This window comes from Lissotriton vulgaris, chromosome 8, assembly GCF_964263255.1.
Source record: "Lissotriton vulgaris chromosome 8, aLisVul1.2, whole genome shotgun sequence".
In the NCBI taxonomy this organism is placed as follows: Eukaryota; Metazoa; Chordata; class Amphibia; order Caudata; family Salamandridae; genus Lissotriton; species Lissotriton vulgaris.
The window spans coordinates 851606719-851627843 of NC_141696.1; the positions used below are offsets into that span (position 1 = coordinate 851606719).

Below are 21125 nucleotides of genomic sequence, written 5' to 3' on the forward strand. Positions count from 1 at the left end.
GGATGTGCGAATTGGGAGAACCTTTTACCGGACCTGGGCCATAAGAGCGTAGGAGAGAGCAAAGGTCGAGGTCCGACAAGGGGCTGAGAACACGACGGGGGCGGTGGGAGTTATTGCGAACGGGGATAGTGGACCATTGCTGATTGTGATACAGAAATATTGCATCTAAAGCACTGACATACAAGTATAATAAATATTAGTTGGGATTTGGTTTACCGTAGCTATCTCCACATTTATGTACTTGGATTACATAATACACACGTATATATATATATATATATATATATATATATATATATATAGACAGCCTGCTCCAGTTACACAGCAGGATTGGGAAATATATTCTTTGCCCCAACATAAACGTGACTGTGACTGTGCATTAAATCACATTTACTATGTTATCGAGTGACGCACTCAAAACCAGGGAAGCAACTGCGGAGGCACGATTTGAAAGCCTCTCAACCAACATTCCTAAAGTTAATGAGGCGACACCCATCACAACTAACACTGATGCTAAGACTTTGATAAAGAGTTTGGAGAAATTACTGAGAAGTGAACTCGCCAAGTGGTGGGAGAAGAAATCTCTTGAAAAGTACCGGGATGCAAACAGAGTTCCCAGGGGCTTAAGAATTCTCACTGTTCCAACATATGAAAACCCTGACCCTCAGATGTTGCAAGAATGGGCGGACAACAGTCTACAAAGCTCTATGAACATGGTCAACATCTTAATTAAATATGCCGAATCAGACCGCGATAAATTATTAGTGGAAATTGACAAAATACAAGCACTGTTGGAGGCAACTGGAGAAACAGACTTCATTGCTAAAAGTAAAGCAGAGATTGATATCCGCATCAAAAAACTGGAGGACAGCATAATAGAGCGCAAAGTCACCAAATTCGCAAGGGATAAAAACGACTACGCTACTGGAAGGATATTCACCTTCTCAAGAAAATACGACAACTTGAAGCGCAAAGCGTTATCCAACAGTGGCAAAGCATTAAGCGGTAAAACAGCTACAACCAATCAAGGCTCTGGCATACCAATCGACAACAGCGACACATTGTCAATCAACTCACTAACCTCCAACAGTGAAGACGAGGGTGCTTCAACATCTGGCGTTCTTGACCCTGATAAAAACTACACAGTGGTAGAGGAACTGGGTTTTGTAAACGAGGACCGGCGCTACTCCCTGCGCTCCCGGAATCCTCAGAATCAAGCCGGCAATCAGTCAGCCAGCGCAGGCGCTCAAGGCGGAGGCACCACAAAAAGAAATACTTTGCAAGTAAAAACAAACAAGAACTGGCGCAGATAACTTCCACTGTTGACAACACAGTCATCAATCTATCGGATACTGTTCTCACCAAGGCGGAGGAACAGCTTCTTTCTCTGGGCCTCTCATTCTGCCCGCCTAACAAATTCTCTTACAACCAAACCCGGATTGATTTGTACAAATTTGTGAGAAAAATCAAACTTATTAAATATTTCAAATTGGAGGCAAAACGCAAACAAAGTGGGATAACTGAAATTGCTTCTAACATGGCACCACAACTTCAAGTACATTCAATGCTGGCCTGCAAGACTTATATGATTTAGCATTTGATGGCACATCTCAAACCACGCCAACTGTCAGCCAGGTGTTCAATGTAAACCGTACAGTGCCAACGCCATTTAAACCAAAGTCGACATTTTTTCCACTCATGCCTCGGGATGCTGTAGACATTTTCAGTGATCGTGTCATCATTGAACTTAAAACTTTAAACAGGTCCATCCTGACGCAACGCAAACAACTGAAATACAATGACCAGCAATACAATTTGCTCATCAATAAACTCCAATCTGATAATAATGTGATTGTCAAAAGTGCCGACAAGGGTGGCAACACTGTTCTGTGGAGAACAACGGACTACATTGAGGAAGCACAAAGACATTTATCCGACTCTTCATGTTACACCCTATCATCACAATTTGCTATGGTTCAAACTCATAACCAAATCCGTAAACAGTTGAGCTCCTGGAAAAGACTCAATCTTCTCACCAAAGATGAATGCAATTTTTTGTCTAAAGACCATCCGGTGACACCCTACTTATACTTTTTGCCTAAAGTTCACAAACTTGTTACCCCAACACCTGGTCGTCCTATCATATCGGCCATTGGGAGTATGACCGAAAACATCTCGAAATATGTAGACTTCTTTCTCCAGCCTCATGTGGCGAGTCTTCCTTGTTTTTTAAAAGATACTACTGACTTTTTGACCAAGATTGGGACTGTCAATTGGTGCAGTGATTATTTGTTTCTGATTCTTGACATCGAATCACTTTGTACCATGCTGATGATTAATAGAAGTGTAAACGCATGTCAGTACTATCTTAACACACGTGCCATTTGTTTCAGGGAACATAATTCCATGTTGATTGCCATGATCAAACTATGCCTAACTTCCAACTTTTTCCGCTTCAAAAACAACACCTACCAGCAACTGCGTGGTGTGGCGATGGGCTCGTGTTTTTCCCCCAGCTACTCATGTCTTCATGTGGGTTGGTGGGAGGAACACGAGCTCAAGACCACACACGCACATTGGTCGTCATGTATCGCGCATTACTGGCGCTACATTGATGATATTTGCATTATTTGGAAGGGCACCCAAGATCAGGCCCTTTCGTTTGTATCTGATTGCAATGCCAACACCTTAAATCTAAAATTTACTGCCAATCTTAGCAGTTCAGAAGCGGAATTTCTAGATGTGCATTTGTTTATCAAGGACAACACACTTATGACCAAGCTACATCGTAAGAGTACTGCCGGAAATTCAATCTTACACGCACGTAGCTCCCATCCAGCACATACCATCCGCAGTATTCCCTTTGGTGAATTTATTCGCATCCACAGAATCTGCAGTGACCCTGACTCTCTGGCAATATGCCTTGAGGATTCCAAACAACGTTTCCTGCAAAGAGGGTACTCCAAAGTCATACTTGATAAAGCTTTGGCTAAAGCTTCATCAATAGACAGAATTACATTGCTGACACCAAAGGAGCCCTATACAGCGAACACCAAAGACACCATAGGTGACTCTCAATGTACTGTTAGGCTCATAACTACTTTCAGCTCACAGGAGCGAAAGATCAGACGCATCATTGGCACTGAATGGCCTATCATTCTGACGGATCCTATCTTGGGTCCAATGCTACCTGAAACTCCAACCATCACGTTCAGACGTGCGCCATCCATGCGCGATGCTCTTGATAGGATAGCACCTGAAAATCCACCCAAACTTACTAAGACCACTAAAATGGGCTTCTTTAAGTGCACTTCCTGCCGTGCCTGCAATTTTGCGACTAATACCAGTGAATATGTCACTGCATTTAGCAACACGCCTATTCCCATCAAAGAACATCTTACATGTAGATCAGAGTTTGTGGTCTACAAGCTCAGGTGTACATGTAATCTGGAGTACATAGGCAGCACCAAGCTGCCTGTACATCAAAGAATACTTCAGCACATCAGGGCCATTGTTAATAGTGACAGCAATTACCCGGTGGCTAGGCACTTTGGAGCAGTCCATGACAAGAAACTTAGGGACTTACAATGCACAGTCCTCTGTTCAGTTCCTCAACCCAGTCATGGTGGGGACCGTGAAAAATTGTTGAGACAGCGTGAAACTCAACTCATTATGTCCCTCGATACTAAGGCCCCTAACGGGCTTAATTTGAGTGAAGATCTGAAAAGTTTCTTGTAAATTTCACATTGTTGACCCATTGGTCCTTGGTCTCTGCTGATCTCTTTTCCTTCTCTTGTTCAGTTAAGGCATCAACTGTTGGTTTTGGCTCATTGCCACGTTTTTGATATGACGCCTGCTCTTAAGTCTTATTTCTTTGCTAATATGTTCTGACCAAGCATTTACGTCATGTTAATTATATCTATGTCGCCTCTAGTGTTATTACTTGTTCCCTTGCTTTCCTTTGCTTTACATTTTTACACATTTGTGGTTGGGCTCTTGTATCTTTTTTAATTTTTTCACTTTTTATTTTATTGTGCTTTCCTTTTACTTTACTATTTACTGCTATGCACTATCTTTGCAGTATTTAACTTGTACCATTACTACCTGCTTTCCATTGATATGACGTTTTCTTCAATTTTGAAAACTGTGGCATTGTTGGTTTTATCAGGCACTATGTCTTGAGTTGCTTGCGTTCTAGATTTTATTGCCGGCTTGCTTAAACCCTTGATAAGCACATCATTGGCACTATGCCGTGACATTTGCTATTTTGCTTTTTTTGCTCTTATAGCCAGCTATTTTTAAGCTTCATCGAACGCTTTTGATCCATGTTTGTATTTAACATCATACCATTTACAATTGCCATGATCATTGTTTACATTGTGTAATTATATGTGGTACAGGTTTCTGTTCATGTGACAAACAACATGTTTTATTTTATGCACTGTTTCTTTATTTATTTTTTTCTTTTACTTTTGGGCGTGTTTTCACAATCAAGCCCTTCCCCACATCTTGTATATATTCCTTCACTTTTTTTGAGTGCTTTTGTGTGAACAAGCTCCCCAGTGGAGTGAAACGCGTTACTTCTAATAAAACGTTTAAACCTGCTACTCACTTGAGTTGGATCGTCTGTGAGCTTTGCTTTTGGCTGTCTGCTGTGGCGCTTCGAGGTCTGCACCCTGTTGTTGCCTGTCATCCACTGACAGGTTGGGATTCCTTTATATATATATATATATATATTCACAGAAAAAACCATAGGTTATAGACCATATATAGTTAGGAATTTGCATTTACAAAACCTTGAAAATTCACTGAAAAAAACATAGGTTATAGACCATATATAGTTAGGGATTAGCATTTAAAAAACCTTATTTTATTTGCACAAAACCATTGAAATTCCATATATAGTTAGTTGCACTAACTATATATCGCGGACCCGCAATCCACTGCTAATGATGTCACATATTACATCATTCATGACATGGTCAGTGACATCACTGATGACATCACTGATGACATCTCAAATGACATCACTGATGACATCACTGATGACATCACTGATGACAACACCAAGTGACTGTATGTTTCTGTAAAGTTAAAATATGTCTTACATATTGAAGAATGAGTGGATGTATAAGTGTCTGGATGAAGGATTTAGTAGGTGCATGACTGACTGTATGAGAGAATGATTAAATGTGTCTCACTGAGTGTATGGGTTAGTGATTAAAGTGTCTTAATTTGGCAATCATTATTTATGTTGTTCTGTAAACTGCTGCATGTTTAAATCAGTAGCTATATCAGTAACTATATGGGTTATTGAATGGTTGCCCAAGTATTTGTATGGGAGACTGAGTATGTGTGTGGGTGGCTGGGAGGTGTATAACTCTGTGCATAGATGTGTGAGCAGTTGATTCCCTAGGTGTATGGGTTCAAAAGTGCATGTAGAAACAGCTGTATGGACAGCTGACTGTGTGCATGAGTATATTGGTGAGTGAATGGATATCTCAGTGCTACATGTCAAAGTAAGTACATATGTAAAACACACTCCATGTGAGAGTTGACATATATAAATAACTGAACATAAGAGCCAGTGAATGTGTGAGTGGCTGTATGAATCATTGTGAACTTGTATCAAGGATTGTATAAGAGAGTAAATATGTGTTACTATATGTTTGAATAAGTAAGGTGTGTATAACTGTATAGTTGAGGAAATGGAGATGTGATTGATTCTTTGCATGACTGACTAGGTGTGTGAGTAACTCCATGGATGTGTGACAGTCTGTGAGTGCCTGTTTACACTGAGTGTATCTAAGGTTATATTAGAGTCTGAAGATGTATTATCACATAAATGATATCATCAGTGATGTAATCAGTAATGTCAAATGAGATGTCAGTGATGTCATCAGTGATGTCATTTGAGATGTCATCAGTGATGTCATCAGTGATGTCATTTGAGATGTCATCAGTGATGTCATCAGTGATGTCACTGACCATGTCATGAATGATGTAATATGTGACATCATTAGCAGTGGATTGCGGGTCCGCGATATATAGTTAGTGCAACTAACTATATATGGAATTTCAATGGTTTTGTGCAAATAAAATAAGGTTTTTTAAATGCTAATCCCTAACTATATATGGTCTATAACCTATGGTTTTTTCAGTGAATTTTCAAGGTTTTGTAAATGCAAATTCCTAACTATATATGGTCTATAACCTATGGTTTTTTCTGTGAATTTCAATGGTTTTTTAAAAGCTAATATCTATAGCTGTAAAATATATTCTTTATTAAGTGACGTATCACGTAGCCCGTGAGACGCCTCATCATGCATCGCATAACCGTGACGTATCGTCTCTGCAGCGCAAACCAAACCCAAAACGTAAGCGCGCCAGAACACGCTTAAAGATATATATATATTTTTTTAACCTTAATTAGACAAAATCCACACGTGCACATATCACAAACGTTCAAAAAACACAATATGTCGGACTCCCGTTACGCTGCCGGTTAGCTGCCCGGTGAACGTACCAGGAAGCACCTTTACCGCGAAAAATCGCAATTTTTTTTTCCTTTTGCCCCGCAGGGAACTTTAATAGCCCCCTCATCAATCCTAGGGGTTCAGGAGGGGTCTGCCTTACCCCTTTCATTCATTTACACCTTTTTTTTTTCCACCTCTTGTCTCTCGATCCTACCGAGAGACAAGATGGTGGCCGCTCCGGACTGTTTACAATGTTGACAGCCAATCAGCTACTCCTCAGACTCCTGTTACACTGCCGGTTAGCTTCCCGGTTACTGTCCGGTTAGCTGCCCGGTTCGCGTACTAAGACGCGTCTCTACGGCGAAAAAATCTGATTTTTTTTTTTTTTTTTTTTTTTTTTGGCCCCGCGTGGCTTTATAATATCCCCCTCATCAATCCTATGGGGTCAGAAGGGGTCTACCTTGCCCTCTTTCCTTCATTTCCCCCTTTGTTTTGGTCTCCTCTTGTCTCTCGATCCTACCGAGAGACAAGATGGCGGCCGCTCCGGACTGTTTACAATGTTGACAGCCAATCAGCTACTCCTCAGACTCCCGTTACACTGCCGGTTAGCTTCCCGGTTAGCTGCCTGGTTAGCTGCCCGGTTCGCTTACCAAGACGCGTCTCTACGGCGAAAAATCTGATTTTTTTTTTTTTTTTTTGGGGCCCCGCGTAGCTCTATAATATCCCCCTCATCAATCCTAGGGGGTCAGAAGGGGTCTACCTTGCCCCCTTTCCTTCATTTCCCCCTTTGTTTTGGCCTCCTCTTGTCTCTCGATCCTACCGAGAGACAAGATGGCGGCCGCTCCGGACTGTTTAGAATGTTGACAGACACCGGAGAACCAATCAGCTTCGCTTCGCAAAGTTCCGATACGCGAAAAGTTCGCTAACCGGATCGCTACCCGGAGCGCTGTTACAGATATATATCTTGTTTTAAACGTTAATTTCTCAAAATCCACTGAAGCACATATATTGAGACCTAGCAAAGGCACATCGGGCTAACAGTCCCTACAATTTTGCCAAGTTTCGTGGAAATCCATTCAGCCGTTCGGGCTAAAAGTGAGGCCAACCGCCCTATGGAAATTAACATGGGAAAAAACACGTTTTGGGACCCCCCTTTTTTCTCGGCCCCCCCTTGACGAACCCCCCCCAAATTTCCAAGAGCTGCTCAGAAACAAAATGTGCCATTTTCCTGAAAATTTCAGCCAATTCCGTCCACAAACGCCAAAGTTATTAGGCATAGAATTTTCAGAAATCCCATAGAGAAAAAATCCTAACTATATATACCTACTGGCTATCGCCAGTAGGTAATATATATATATATATATATATATATATATATATATATATATATATATATATATATATATATATATATATATATTACCTACTGGCGGTCGCCAGTAGGTATATATAGTTAGGATTTTTTCTCTATGGGATTTTTGAAAATTCTATGTCTAATAACTTTGGCGTTTGTGGACGGAATTGGCTGAAATTTTCAGGAAAATGGAACATTTTGTTTCTGAGCAGCCCCTGACAATTTGGGGGGGTTTCATCAAGGGGGGGCCGAGAAAAAAGGGGGGTCCCAAAACGCATTTTTCCCATGTTAATTTCCATAGGGCGGTTGGCCTCACTTTTAGCTCGAACGGCTGAATGGATTTGCACGAAACTTGGCAAAATTGTAGGGACTGTTAGCCCGATGTGCCTTTGCTAGGTCTCAATATATGTGCTCCAGTGGATTTTGAGTAATTTAGGTTAAAAAAAATATATATATCTGGGCGGAGCCTAACCACACATCTGATCTGATTGGCTGTCAGCACTTCATCCAAGAAGTGTTGGCAGCCATCTTGGGACCAATATACATGATAGCACCTCATTAAAAAGCATTGTAGTTAATAGAGGGTTTTAGGACTTTAGTTACATTATAAATCATTTGTTGATGGTACCATACTCGTTTTAGGAATTGTGGTGGGTTCTAAGGTGATTTTACCATGTGAAAAAACCTTCTGCTGTGATATCATGAATATTGTTTGAAAGAAAACTAATATCTCATGATTTTCCCACGGTGGTTTGGAAGGGGATCTATAAGCTAAACTGAAAGCATATTTTCTGTAAATTCACATTATCTTTCTCAGTCATGTGAAAATGAAGTCTGACATTCTCAGTAAAACATGTACATCCAACAAGGACAGAGACTGTCAGTTGATTCCTTTGTGTTCTACTGCAGCCTCCTAGAGTGTTCTAAAGAACAACTAGAGCGCTAACAGTCCTACTTATTACAAAGGTATGGCACACCTGAAGCCATCTTGATTGGAATAAAGTGGTAACTCTTAAAACATTTAATTTAAAAAGAAACAACATGAGGGGGTATATTTTGCCATAGAAAGTATGATTAGTGCTGCAGAATGAAAAATTAGGGCACATTTTGAGTGACTTCTCAAATCCTTTTCTATTTCATTAAAACATTCTGACATGCAGTCTCCCAAAATGGCCACCAGAGACAAAAGAGCCCAAATGTAGCCCAAATATCACCCAGATGTAGCCCAAGTATAGCCCAATGACAGAATGTCCCAGAGTGTTCTAAAGAACAACTAGAGCGCTAAGAGTCCTACTTATTACAAAGGTATGGCACACCTGAAGCCATCTTGATTGGAATAAAGTGGTAACTCTTAAAACATTTAATTTAAAAAGAAACAACATGAGGGGGTATATTTTGCCATAGAAAGTATGATTAGTGCTGCAGAATGAAAAATTAGGGCACATTTTGAGTGACTTCTCAAATCCTTTTCTATTTCATTAAAACATTCTGACATGCAGTCTCCCAAAATGGCCACCAGAGACAAAAGAGCCCAAATGTAGCCCAAATATCACCCAGATGTAGCCCAAGTATAGCCCAATGACAGAATGTCCCAGAGTGTTCTAAAGAACAACTAGAGCGCTAAGAGTCCTACTTATTACAAAGGTATGGCACACCTGAAGCCATCTTGATTGGAATAAAGTGGTAACTCTTAAAACATTTAATTTAAAAAGAAACAACATGAGGGGGTATATTTTGCCATAGAAAGTATGATTAGTGCTGCAGAATGAAAAATTAGGGCACATTTTGAGTGACTTCTCAAATCCTTTTCTATTTCATTAAAACATTCTGACATGCAGTCTCCCAAAATGGCCACCAGAGACAAAAGAGCCCAAATGTAGCCCAAATATCACCCAGATGTAGCCCAAGTATAGCCCAAAGACAGAATGTCCCAGAGTGTTCTAAAGAACAACTAGAGCGCTAACAGTCCTACTTATTACAAAGGTATGGCACACCTGGAGCCATTGTGATTGGAATAAAGTGGTAACTCTCAAAACATTTAATTTAAAAAGAAACAACATGAGGGGGTATATTTTGCCATAGAAAGTATGATTAGTGCTGCAGAATGAAAAATTAGGGCACATTTTGAGTGACTTCTCAAATCCTTTTCTATTTCATTAAAACATTCTGACATGCAGTCTCCCAAAATGGCCACCAGAGACAAAAGAGCCCAAATGTAGCCCAAATATCACCCAGATGTAGCCCAAGTATAGCCCAATGACAGAATGTCCCAGAGTGTTCTAAAGAACAACTAGAGCGCTAACAGTCCTACTTATTACAAAGGTATGGCACACCTGGAGCCATCGTGATTGGAATAAAGTGGTAACTCTTAAAACATTTAATTTAAAAAGGAACAAAATGAGGGGGTATATTATGCAATAGAAGGTATTATTAGTGCTGCAGAAAGAAAAATTAGGGCACATTTTGAGTGACTTTTCAAATCCTCTTCTATTTCATTAAAAAATTCTGACATGCAGTCTCCCAAAATGGCCACCAGAGACAAAAGAGCCCAAAGGTAGCCCAAATATCACCCAGATGTAGCCCAAGTATAGCCCAATGACAGAATGTCCCAGAGTGTTCTAAAGAACAACTAGAGCGCTAACAGTCCTACTTATTACAAAGGTATGGCACACCTGAAGCCATCTTGATTGGAATAAAGTGGTAACTCTTAAAACATTTAATTTAAAAAGGAACAAAATGAGGGGGTATATTTTGCCATATGAATTATGATTAGTGCTGCAGAAAGAAAAATTAGGGCACATTTTGAGTGACTTCTCAAACCCTCTTCAATTTCATTAAAAAATTCTGACATACAGTCTCCCAAGATGGCCACCAGAGACAAAAGAGCCTAAATGTAGCCCAAATATCACCCAGATGTACCCCAAGTATAGCCCAATGACAGAATGTCCCAGAGTGTTCTAAAGAACAACTAGAGCGCTAACAGTCTTACTTATGACAAAAGTATGGCACACCAGAAGCCATCTTGATTGGAATGAAGTGGTAAGTCTGAAAACACTCAATTTAAAAAGGAACATGAGGGGGTTAATTTTGCTTCAGAAAGAAAAATTAGGGATCATTTTGAGTGACTTCTCAAATCCTCTTCTATTTCATAAAAAAAATTCTGACATGCAGACTGAAACATGCACTTTGAATACCAGCAGCAGACGTCCCTGGTGAGCAGTAGCTTTACTACAGTGATCTAATGTGCAACTAGAGTGCTAACATTCAGAATTTATGGCAAATGTGTGACACATCTGAATGCCTTCTTGATGGAACCAAAGTAAACAAGCATTGAAAATGCAATAGATCTCGCCCTCGTTTAAGTTAAAGCCATTCTGTTTGTAATGAGGTGGCTTTTTAGCTTTGCTTTTATTAGTGTTTTTTCAACTTTCATGTAAATAACATGCATCTGTATGCATATAAGTATATGTATGCATGCATTTATGTTTGTATTTATATAGATATACAGATGATATATGTTTATATATGTATGTATATATATATATTCACTGAAAAAACCATAGGCTATAGACCATATATAGTTAGGAATTAGCATTTACAAAACCTTGAAAATTCACTGAAAAAACCGTAGGTTATAGACCATATATAGTTAGGAATTAGCATTTACAAAACCTTGAAAATTCACTGAAAAAACCATAGGTTATAGACCATATATAGTTAGGAATTCGCATTTACAAAACCTTATTTTACTCACACAAAACCATTGAAATTCCATATATAGTTAGTTGCACTAACTATATATCGTGCACCCGCAATCCACTGCTGATGATGTCACATATTACATCATTCATGACATGATCAGTGACATCACTGATGACATCACTGATGACATCTCAAATGACATCACTGATGACATCACTGATGACAACATCCAGTGACTGTATGTTTCTGTAAAGTTAAAATATGTCTTACATATTGAAGAATGAGTGGATGTATAAGTGTCTGGATGAAGGATTAAGTAGGTGCATGACTGACTGTATGAGTGAGTGATTAAATGTGTCTCACTGAGTGCATGGGTTAGTGACTAAACTGTCTTAATTTATGCATCATTATGTCTGTTGTTCTGTAAACTGTTGCATGTGTTGATAAGTAGCTATATGAGTAACTATATGGGTTATTGATTGGTTGCCCAAGTATTTGTATGAGAGACTGAGTGTGTGTGTGGGTGGCTGGGAGGTGTATGACTCTGTGCATAGATGTGTGAGCAGTTGATTCACTAGATGTATGGTTTCAAAAGTGCATGTGGAAACAGCTATATGGGCGGTTGACTGTGTTCATGAGTGTATTGGTGAGTGAATGGATATCTCAGTGCTACATGTCAAAGTAAGTACATATGTAAAACACAGTACATGTGAGAGTTGACATATATAAATAACTGTGCATAAGAGCCAGTGAATGTGTGAGTGGCTGTATGGATCATTGTGAACTTGTATCAGGGATTGTATAAGAGAGTAAATATGTGTTAGTATATGTTTGAATAAGTAAAGTTTGTATAACTGTATAGTTGAGGAAATGGAGGTGTGATTGATTCTTTGCATGACTGACTAGGTGTGTGAGTAACTCCATGGATGAGTGACAGTCTGTGAGTGTCTGTTTACACTGATTGTATCTAAGGTTATATTAGAGTCTGAAGAGGTTCATCGTATTATCACATGAATGATATCATCAGTGATGTGATCAGTAATGTCAAATGAGATGTCATCAGTGATGTCATCAGTGATGTCATTTGAGATGTCATCAGTGATGTCATTTGAGATGTCATCAGTGATGTCATCAGTGATGTCACTGACCATGTCATGAATGATGTAATATGTGACATCATCAGGAGTGGATTGCGGGTGCGCGATATATGGAATTTCAATGGTTTTGTGTGAGTAAAATAAGGTTTTGTAAATGCGAATTCCTAACTATATATGGTCTATAACCTATGGTTTTTTCAGTGAATTTTCAAGGTTTTGTAAATGCTAATTCCTAACTATATATGGTCTATAACCTACGTTTTTTTCAGTGAATATATATATATATATATATATATATATATATATATATATATATATATTCCGCTCAGTGGGGTTGTCCAACTAGCGGGTAGCACCCGAGCCTGCGTGCGCCTTCCCCAAGGCGTTAGTTGGTATGGGCAGTTGCGTGCTTGTAATAGGCCCGACGCGTTTCGGAATTTTTTTTCCTCATCAGGGGCCAGCAGTAAAGTGCACGACATCTACCATCTCCCTGTATGAAAACACGTATAGTGCTTATGGGAGATGCAGTCCATATATCCTGGATGGATGCACTTACAAGTTACTGCTCGTTCCAAAGGCTCTAACATGAGCCCCCAAACATCACTCCTGTCCTCATCCGTCACGCAGCTCCACTTACGAGACTCCTTGGATAGCGGGTCTCGTGGGAGATGTAGTCCATATATCCTGGATGGATGCACTTACAAGTTACTCCATGGATGATTGACAGTCTGTGAGTGTCTGTTTACACTGAGTATCTAAGGTTATATTAGAGTCTGAAGAGGTTCATCGTATTATCACATGAATGATGTCATCAGTGATGTGATCAGTAATGTCAAATGAGATGTCATCAGTGATGTCATCAGTGATGTCATCGGTGATGTCATCAGTGATGTCATCAGTGATGTCATCAGTGATGTCATCAGTGATGTCATCAGTGATGTCATTTGAGATGTCATCAGTGATATCAGTGATGTTATTTGAGGTGTCATCAGTGATGTCATAAGTGATGTCATAAGTGATGTCATAAGTGATGTCATTTGAGATGTCATCAGTGATGTCTTCAGTGATGTCTTCAGTGATGCCACTGACCATGTTATGAATGATGTAACATGTGACATGATCAGCAGTGGATTGCGGGTGCGCGATATATAGTTAGTGCAACTAACTATATATGCGAATTTCAATGGTTTTGTGTGAGTAAAATAAGGTTTTTTTAAATGCGAATTCCTAACTATATATGGTCTATAACCTATGGTTTTTTCAGTGAATATATATATATATATATATATATATATATATATATATATACACACACACACAAACACGTAGATGTGGAGTTAAGAAAAGCATACTTTACTTACAAGTATATACTTACCTTCACAATGTTTTGGTAGCCAATATTCTGTCAACAATATGCTGCAGCACAATATTTTTGTGCTTGTAAATGTGAAAAAAACGGATACTCCGTTATACAAATCAATGCCCTCCAAAGACGAGTGCAACCCTACCACATACTTTAGGTGAGCCACATCTGTAAGGGTAACTTACCAACCATATCGTCCATCTCTTCAACATAGTCTCCATATGGCCCATGTTTACTCTTTTCATTAAACATTTTAGTGACAATGGGTGGGCTGTGAACATGCAGGAGCGAGAACATGAGGAGGAAAGGTCTTTGTCGGTTTCTTGAAAACAAAACAGAACACCGCCATATTACTGAATGCTCATATTCCACAAGGGACTTAAATAACTGCCCATTATCTACTGATGTTCTGTAATTATTAATGCTTCAAAATTATTTTGCTTTAATATATTGAACTGCTATGTGGCATACCAGAGTGCTGCAGAGTACTGCAATTGCTCACACTGTATTGAAGACCTTAATCATTTCAAACTGGTTTTAGATATTACTTCATACCACAGTTTTTGTTTCTGCTAATTGAGAAGTGATGCTACTGTTTCCCAATTTGATGGAGCTCAATGTGTTTAAGGGTTGAAATTCTAGCCTGGATATATTCTCGCACATACAGAATAGAAACATCATAACAAATAAAAAAGTAGGCGTCATAAGGATTAACCTGATCCTAAAATGGTGCTGAGAGAGCTCCCCTCAGTATGTGAGCACTGTAAACATTATGAGGACCGGCATGGATTCCACATGTAATGATGCACCAAAAAAGGAGATTCTCCTTTATAGAAGCATTTCTATTAACCAATGGTACACCAAGTTGGTATGTGAGTGTACTGACTGAAGCACTCCACTCCCTTTCGTCAAAATGTGTTATCAACCTCCTTTATTACTACTCTGAGGTGCTGGTGCATTTAATGTTCCCTAAATGGCAAGGTTTGAAATAAGTGACGAATCTGTTTGATTATCATTCTAAACAAATCTTCACCCAGGACATACTGAAGAATTTGGTGAAAATGACTCCTACCAGGATCATCTACATCTTACCAAGTAGTCACTGCTTAGTTTCTGTTAATTGGGTCCTGAGTCTCATGGAGAGTTGATGTATCTAAGTCAATAAACTAAAATAGTAGATTGTAGGTGCTCTGTGCGATAGTTTCTTTTTTTGCAGCAGCAGCAGCAATTATTGGCCATTTCTAAAGCCTGTTCATCTTATTTCTGCATTAAACAATCTTGCGTTTATTTTGGAAACTCACATTTCGTTCTTCAGAACAAAAACTTGGCACTGGAACTATGATACACCTGACTGAAAAGCCACAATCAGGACGAAACTTGTCTTGGGTGGCTCGGGTTCAGGTTCAGGGATGGCCTAGCAGTCATGGCTGGACAGTTCGTATTAGAGCAGGGTCAAGACTGATTTATATACGGCTGGGTCTAAATTGAGGTGGCATGGTGGGCAACAGAACGATGGATTATATTGCAGTGGTTAGACATCTTGCAATAATTTCTCCTATCACATTTTGTGTATCTAATAAGAACAACAATAATAATATGTGTGCCTAATAATAACAGCAACAATAATAATAACAATAATAATCTTGCACTTATTTTCAATCAGCGATGTTGTCAGTACCTACCTTGAAATGTATGCCTGTGCCTCCTTCACCATCAGAGAGGCAGACCTTTCCAACCTCATGGGCTGCTCAATGATTTCATGGTTTCTCATAATTACACAATTCCAATACCGGGCAAATCCATACAATGAATAACAAGAGATTAAAAATAGGAGGCCACAACATGTAAAACAGGTATAGACTTTCCAGCTAATTGGCAACAGACCAATGAGTTTTCCTATAAGTAGTGTGAAGACTGCAAGGGCTACAAGTTGACTCCACAACATCACCATGGATTGAAAAGGGGTATACAAAATAGTACCACCCATAACATCACAGTCTTCAAAAAGGGAAAAGGGCATGCCGTAGAAATAGTCAAACCCATTCTTCAAGGGATGGTGACAGTGGTCATTTCGAGATTCACAGGCCAGTCCAAGGTGCCATTTCCCTGCAAATTAAAACAACATATACTTTACTGAAATGTCTTGCTCAACCAAAATATACAGTGTAAACATGCATTTCAAATTAAAGCTTTGTCGTTTAAAGATTCACATACAAATACATAGTCTCAGCTGAATGTAGTGCATCATTCTATAACTAGTGATGGTTCAGTAATGGGAAAACTCACCGGTAGCTGAATACTATCAGCAAAGGCACTCACCTAAGCCAATACACATTGTATTAGTCCTAGTAGGAGAGACTGGGAGTAATTCAAAAGTAGGGGTCCTTTACCACGCCTACATGGGCAGTGCAAAATGTGCCATGCCAATGGCACTCATGGTGACATTTTGCACTTTAAATACATAAACAAAACACGCCATTTCCATCACGTGGCTCAGTGTTCAGAATTCCAAACTACCCTGGAAGTTCTAAATAAAGCTTGAAGTCTAGTCAGGGCTCCAGGAGGCCAAATAAATTCTCTCAAAGGTCGCACTATGTCACTCAGTGTGCACAGATTACAAGAATGGGTAGTGGCCAGGGGAGGACCACAGGGACCTGGTTTCTATGTGTGGTGTCACAAAGTTCCAGGGATGGGGACCCGCAAGCCTCCCCTGCTTGCCGGAGATAAGCAGCTCTGTATGATCCCTGGGTCAGAGTCACGGATAGCCCAGGAATGGAAATCCCTGGCCATGGACTCCACTATGGCCCACTATGTCACTTGGAGCCTGAAACAAGGATCAGGAGGCCTTCCCTGCATGGCCAAGATGGGAAACTGTCCAGGCCCCTGGTCAGAATTGGGCTGGTCTGGGATGGAAGGCCCAGCCCGTGGCCACCTTGTCTGGCCTGCCATGTCACCAAGAGCCCGGGACATGGTCCTGCAGACATGTGGAGGTCTCTCCTGCTTGCCAAGGTTTAGAAGCTCTAATTGGGCCCAAGGTCAAAGCTCTGGTGACACCTGGAGTGGAAGCCTATAGCCCTGCATTCTCTTTTCTGGCAACCACTGTTGCAAAGGGCCTGGTACTGGGTCTGCAGGCCCATGGAGGTCCCCCCTGCTTGTCTGGGTTCAGAAGCTCTAACTGGGCCCCAAAACAAAGCAATAACTTGCCCATTGGTGAAAACCTCCTGCCCTGTGTGCCGTTCCCTGGCCTGCCATGTCTACAAGGGCCCAAGATGGGGACCCGCACACTCAGGGAGACTACACTCGCATGCCCAGAATAAGAAGCTCTGACCAGGCCCTGGGTCAGAGCAACAGCGGGCCCTGTTGTTGGAGATCCCAGCTCTGGGCTCTGTTCCCTTGTTCACCATGTCACAAAGTGCCACGGACAGAGAGCAGCAGGCCCGGAGAGGCCTCTCCTGATTACTGGGGTTAGAAACAGGGTGGAAACCATTGGCCCTTACCTACCTTCTCCAGCCTACCATGTTGTAAAGTGTTGAAAATGAGGTCCTGCAGGACCAGGGAGGTTGCCTGTGCTTCTCTGGGTTCAGGAGTGCTGATTGGGCCTTGGCCCAGAGCTCCGCAGGCCCCCTACTTATCATGCCTGATAATCAGCTCTGATTCCAAGAACCTGGGCCTCAGAGTCCCAGTCCGCTCTAAGTGCGAGCGGAACCAGTTTTCAGAAATGACAGCACAATCAGATGGATGTCCTTTGAGTCTGGGCATCCGGTTGCTCCAAGCCCTGAACATCTGGACGCTCGCCATGTGTTCCTTTGGCATATATGGTCAGATGGCTGGGCTACCCTTGAAGCCCCGATATGGGTTAATTAAACTGACCCCAGCCAGGGCTCAAGGAGGTTGGGTGGATTTTCTCAGACATTCCCATCAGTCACTCAGTCTGTAGGTATCCCAAGAATGGGGTTTAACCTTGCTCCAGGTTGCTAGGGACTGGGTATCTGGGACCCCACATTCTCTGTTCATACCCAATCAGGTGATGCCAGTGCCTGGGTGGGGTTCCCCGGGGGCCAGAGTCTGCAGCTGCTTTCAAGCCCGGTCCAATAAGCCTTTCCTCCAGCGTTGATTTCATGAAAGCAGACAGGGAGGTGAGGCTGACATCCCCGCACAGGGCGGACTGTTTGGGGGTGTTCTAGCCAGCACTATACTGTGATTACAATGGCTGGGCAGTGAACCTGCAGAAGGATAATTAAAGGTGGAAAGGCTTGAGCGATGGACAGTAACAGCCTGACCCTCTGGCATCTTTCAGATGGATCCAAAGGCAAAGGTCCCAGACCTCCCCTTGTGTGTTCTGGCCAGCAGAGCGGTCTGTGGATGCTGTGCACTTGGGTGAAGACCGGGCGTGGGGTGGCAGTTGGGAGGAACCAACTGACATGTGAGGGACAGGGCTAGTAACGTCCTGGGCCCAATGTGAGGGGTGCAATGGGAGAGATGGCTCTTTTGAGAGGGAACCCATGCTCACTCATCAAGCACCTGGGGGTCGGTCAGTCAATCAATCAATTAATTAATCAATCAATGGCTTGTGGAGAGCAACTACTCACCCATAAGGGTCTCAAGGTGCCGAAGAGCCAGGTCTGAAGTCCTTTCTGAATTGAGGCAGTGATGGTGATTTCCTGTGATGGAGAGGCAGGGTGTACCAGGTCTTTGCTGTGAGGTAGGAGAAGGATCTTCCTCTGGGTGTGGTCATGTGGATATGTGGGACAGTGGCCAGGTCAAATTGGGCAGAGCAGAGGACTCTGGTGGGTACCTGGAGTGCGAGGCAGTGGTTGAGATACTCAGATCCAGCATTTTGTAGTGCTTTGTAGGCATGTGTGGGGTGCATGTGTGAGGTTCTTGAAGGCGATTCTTTTGTTGATTGGGAGCCAGTGGAGGTCTCTTAGGTGACCAGGGATGTGGCTGGGGAGGGGGATGTGAGGATGAGTCTGGTGGAGGCGTTTTGAATGTTCTGTAGTTTGTTGAGAAGTTTCTGGCTGATGCCAGCATAAACAGCCCTGCCATAGTCTATTCTGCTACTGAAAGTTGATTGTCTTTCTGGACTCGGTGGGGATCCACTTGAAGATCTTTCAGAGCAGGCATATCATGTGGAAGGAGGAGGAGGAGACAGCTTTGATCTGGTGACTCATGGTGAGTGAGGAGTCCAGGATAATGCAGAAGTTCAATGCATGGTCTGTGGGGGGTGTCCAAGTGCTGCTGGCCACTAGGAGTCATCCCAGGCAGAGGGGGTGTAACCCATGATGAGGACTTTGGTCTTCTCGGAGTTGAGCTTGAGGCATCTGCTCTTTATCCAAGCAGGGAAAGCCTTCATCCCATCGTGAAAGTTGTCCTTGGTGACTGTGGGATCATTGGTGATGGAGAGAATCAGCTGTGTGTCAACGGCGTAGGAGACTATTTCGAGTCAGTGGATAGTGACGATGGCTATGAACGGGGCCATATAGATGTTTAAGAGAGTAGGGCTCGGGGAAGAGCCCTGAGGCACTCTGCAGCTGATCTCTATGTGTTGCAAGAGGAACAGAGGTATTCTGTATCTGTGTTCGGCCGGTGAGGAAGGAGCAAATTAATTCCAGGGTATTGTCACAGATGCCGGCGTTGTGGAGTCTTGTGAATAGGGTGCGGTGAGAGGCGGTATTGAAGGCGGCCGAGAGGTCCAGGAGGATGAGGGCTCAGTTTCACCTCAGTTGAGGAGGCCACAAACATCTGTGGTTGCTTTAGAAGCTGAATTGGGAGATGTCCAGGATGTGGCTTGCTTCAATGATCTCTGAAAGTTGGGCCTTGATGGCCTTCTCGATGACTTTGGCTGGTAAGGGGAGAAGAAAGATGAGCCTGAAGTTCTTGAGGTTCGTTGGGTCGCAGATGGTTTCTTCGACAAGGGGATATCGTCTGCATGTTTCTAGTCTTCTGGGAAGGTAGTGGAGTTGATGGAGAAGTTGATGGTGTGGCAGAATTCAGGGGCGATGGTGAAGCCTGTTCTGTTGAAGAGGTGATCCAGGTGCTCCGGAGTGGATGCTCTTTATGATCTTGAGGGTGTCACCCACAGTGAGGGTTGGTTGAGCTGAGTAGGGTTTGTTGTGGTCCAGTGCTTTAGTGTGCAGTGGTTGCAGTGGTGATGGTCTTGGGCATCGAGTCTATTGAAACCGTCATATCTTCTTGATCTTGAGGTGGAAGTAGGTGCTGAGTTTGTTGTGGAGGACTGGAGGGGGGGATGTCAGCAGTCTGTACTGGCTCCGGTAAATACTTTGACCACTGTGAAAAGTTCTTTACTATTGAGTGCATTGGTGTTGATCCTTTCTTGTGGGGTCGCTTACTTCATTGTTCTCATCAGGTGGTGGAGTTCACTAACAGCAGTCTTGTATGTTTAGTGGTTTACTGGGTCTTGCTGCTCCTCCGTCTCTTCCTAAGCCATCTTCAGGTGCGTCTGGATTCATGAAGAGCAGGAGAGATCCAGTTGGCTTTCTTGGAGTGTCGCTTGCTTGGGGCTTACTTCAAGGGAGCCAGAGTGTCAGCGTCATCTGATATCCATTGGTGGGGGTTGCGTGTTGCAGTGTGGGTGTCTGTTGATGTCGGAGGATGGGTTTTGCTGAGGGGGGTGCTGAGCTGTTCTTTGGTGAACTTGTTCCAACTTCTGTGTGGGTAGCGCTGGGTTTGGTGGTGTACAGTGGCTTTGGTGAAGGATACGTGGATGCAGCAGTGATCAGTACATTGGAGCTCTGTGGTGTGTTTGAAGGTGATGCTGATGGAGAAGATGGGGTCCTGTGTGTGTCCTGCTGAGTGGATTGGGGAGGTGACCCATTGTTTGAGTCTCCCATGTTTGGGACCCCCTGAATGCCCTATCACTTGAGGCATCTCAAGCCTGGTTCTGCCTTGGTTTCTAATGACAAAAGAGAGTCTTGTCTTGAGTGGCAGGGCAGCCTGGATGAGAAGAAGCCAGGCCATGAGTGAACTTCTGCGCCTCTTAATGGAGATGCTGTGCCCCTCAAACTTAGTGTGAACTGCTTTGAGGGGTGGGAGGAGATTCTGTCCCACCTACTCAAACTTCCACGTGTGTATCAGAAGTGGGTGAGCTGCTTTGAAAGTGTGGGGGAACCTGG

At 42.3% G+C, this 21125-nt stretch overlaps 1 protein-coding gene across 1 annotated transcript in view; it reads right to left on the reverse strand.

The window, feature by feature from the left end:
• The window catches only part of LOC147698098 (arylsulfatase D-like), a 723577-nt gene that overhangs the window by 223522 nt on the left and 478930 nt on the right, over window positions 1–21125 (reverse strand). Inside the window, exons 6-7 of the mRNA XM_086934774.1 lie at window positions 15675–16098; window positions 14178–14314 (exon numbers count right to left, since the gene is read on the reverse strand). Coding sequence (XP_086790900.1) covers window positions 14178–14314; window positions 15675–16098 — 561 coding nt within the window. The remainder of the gene's footprint in view (window positions 1–14177; window positions 14315–15674; window positions 16099–21125) is intronic.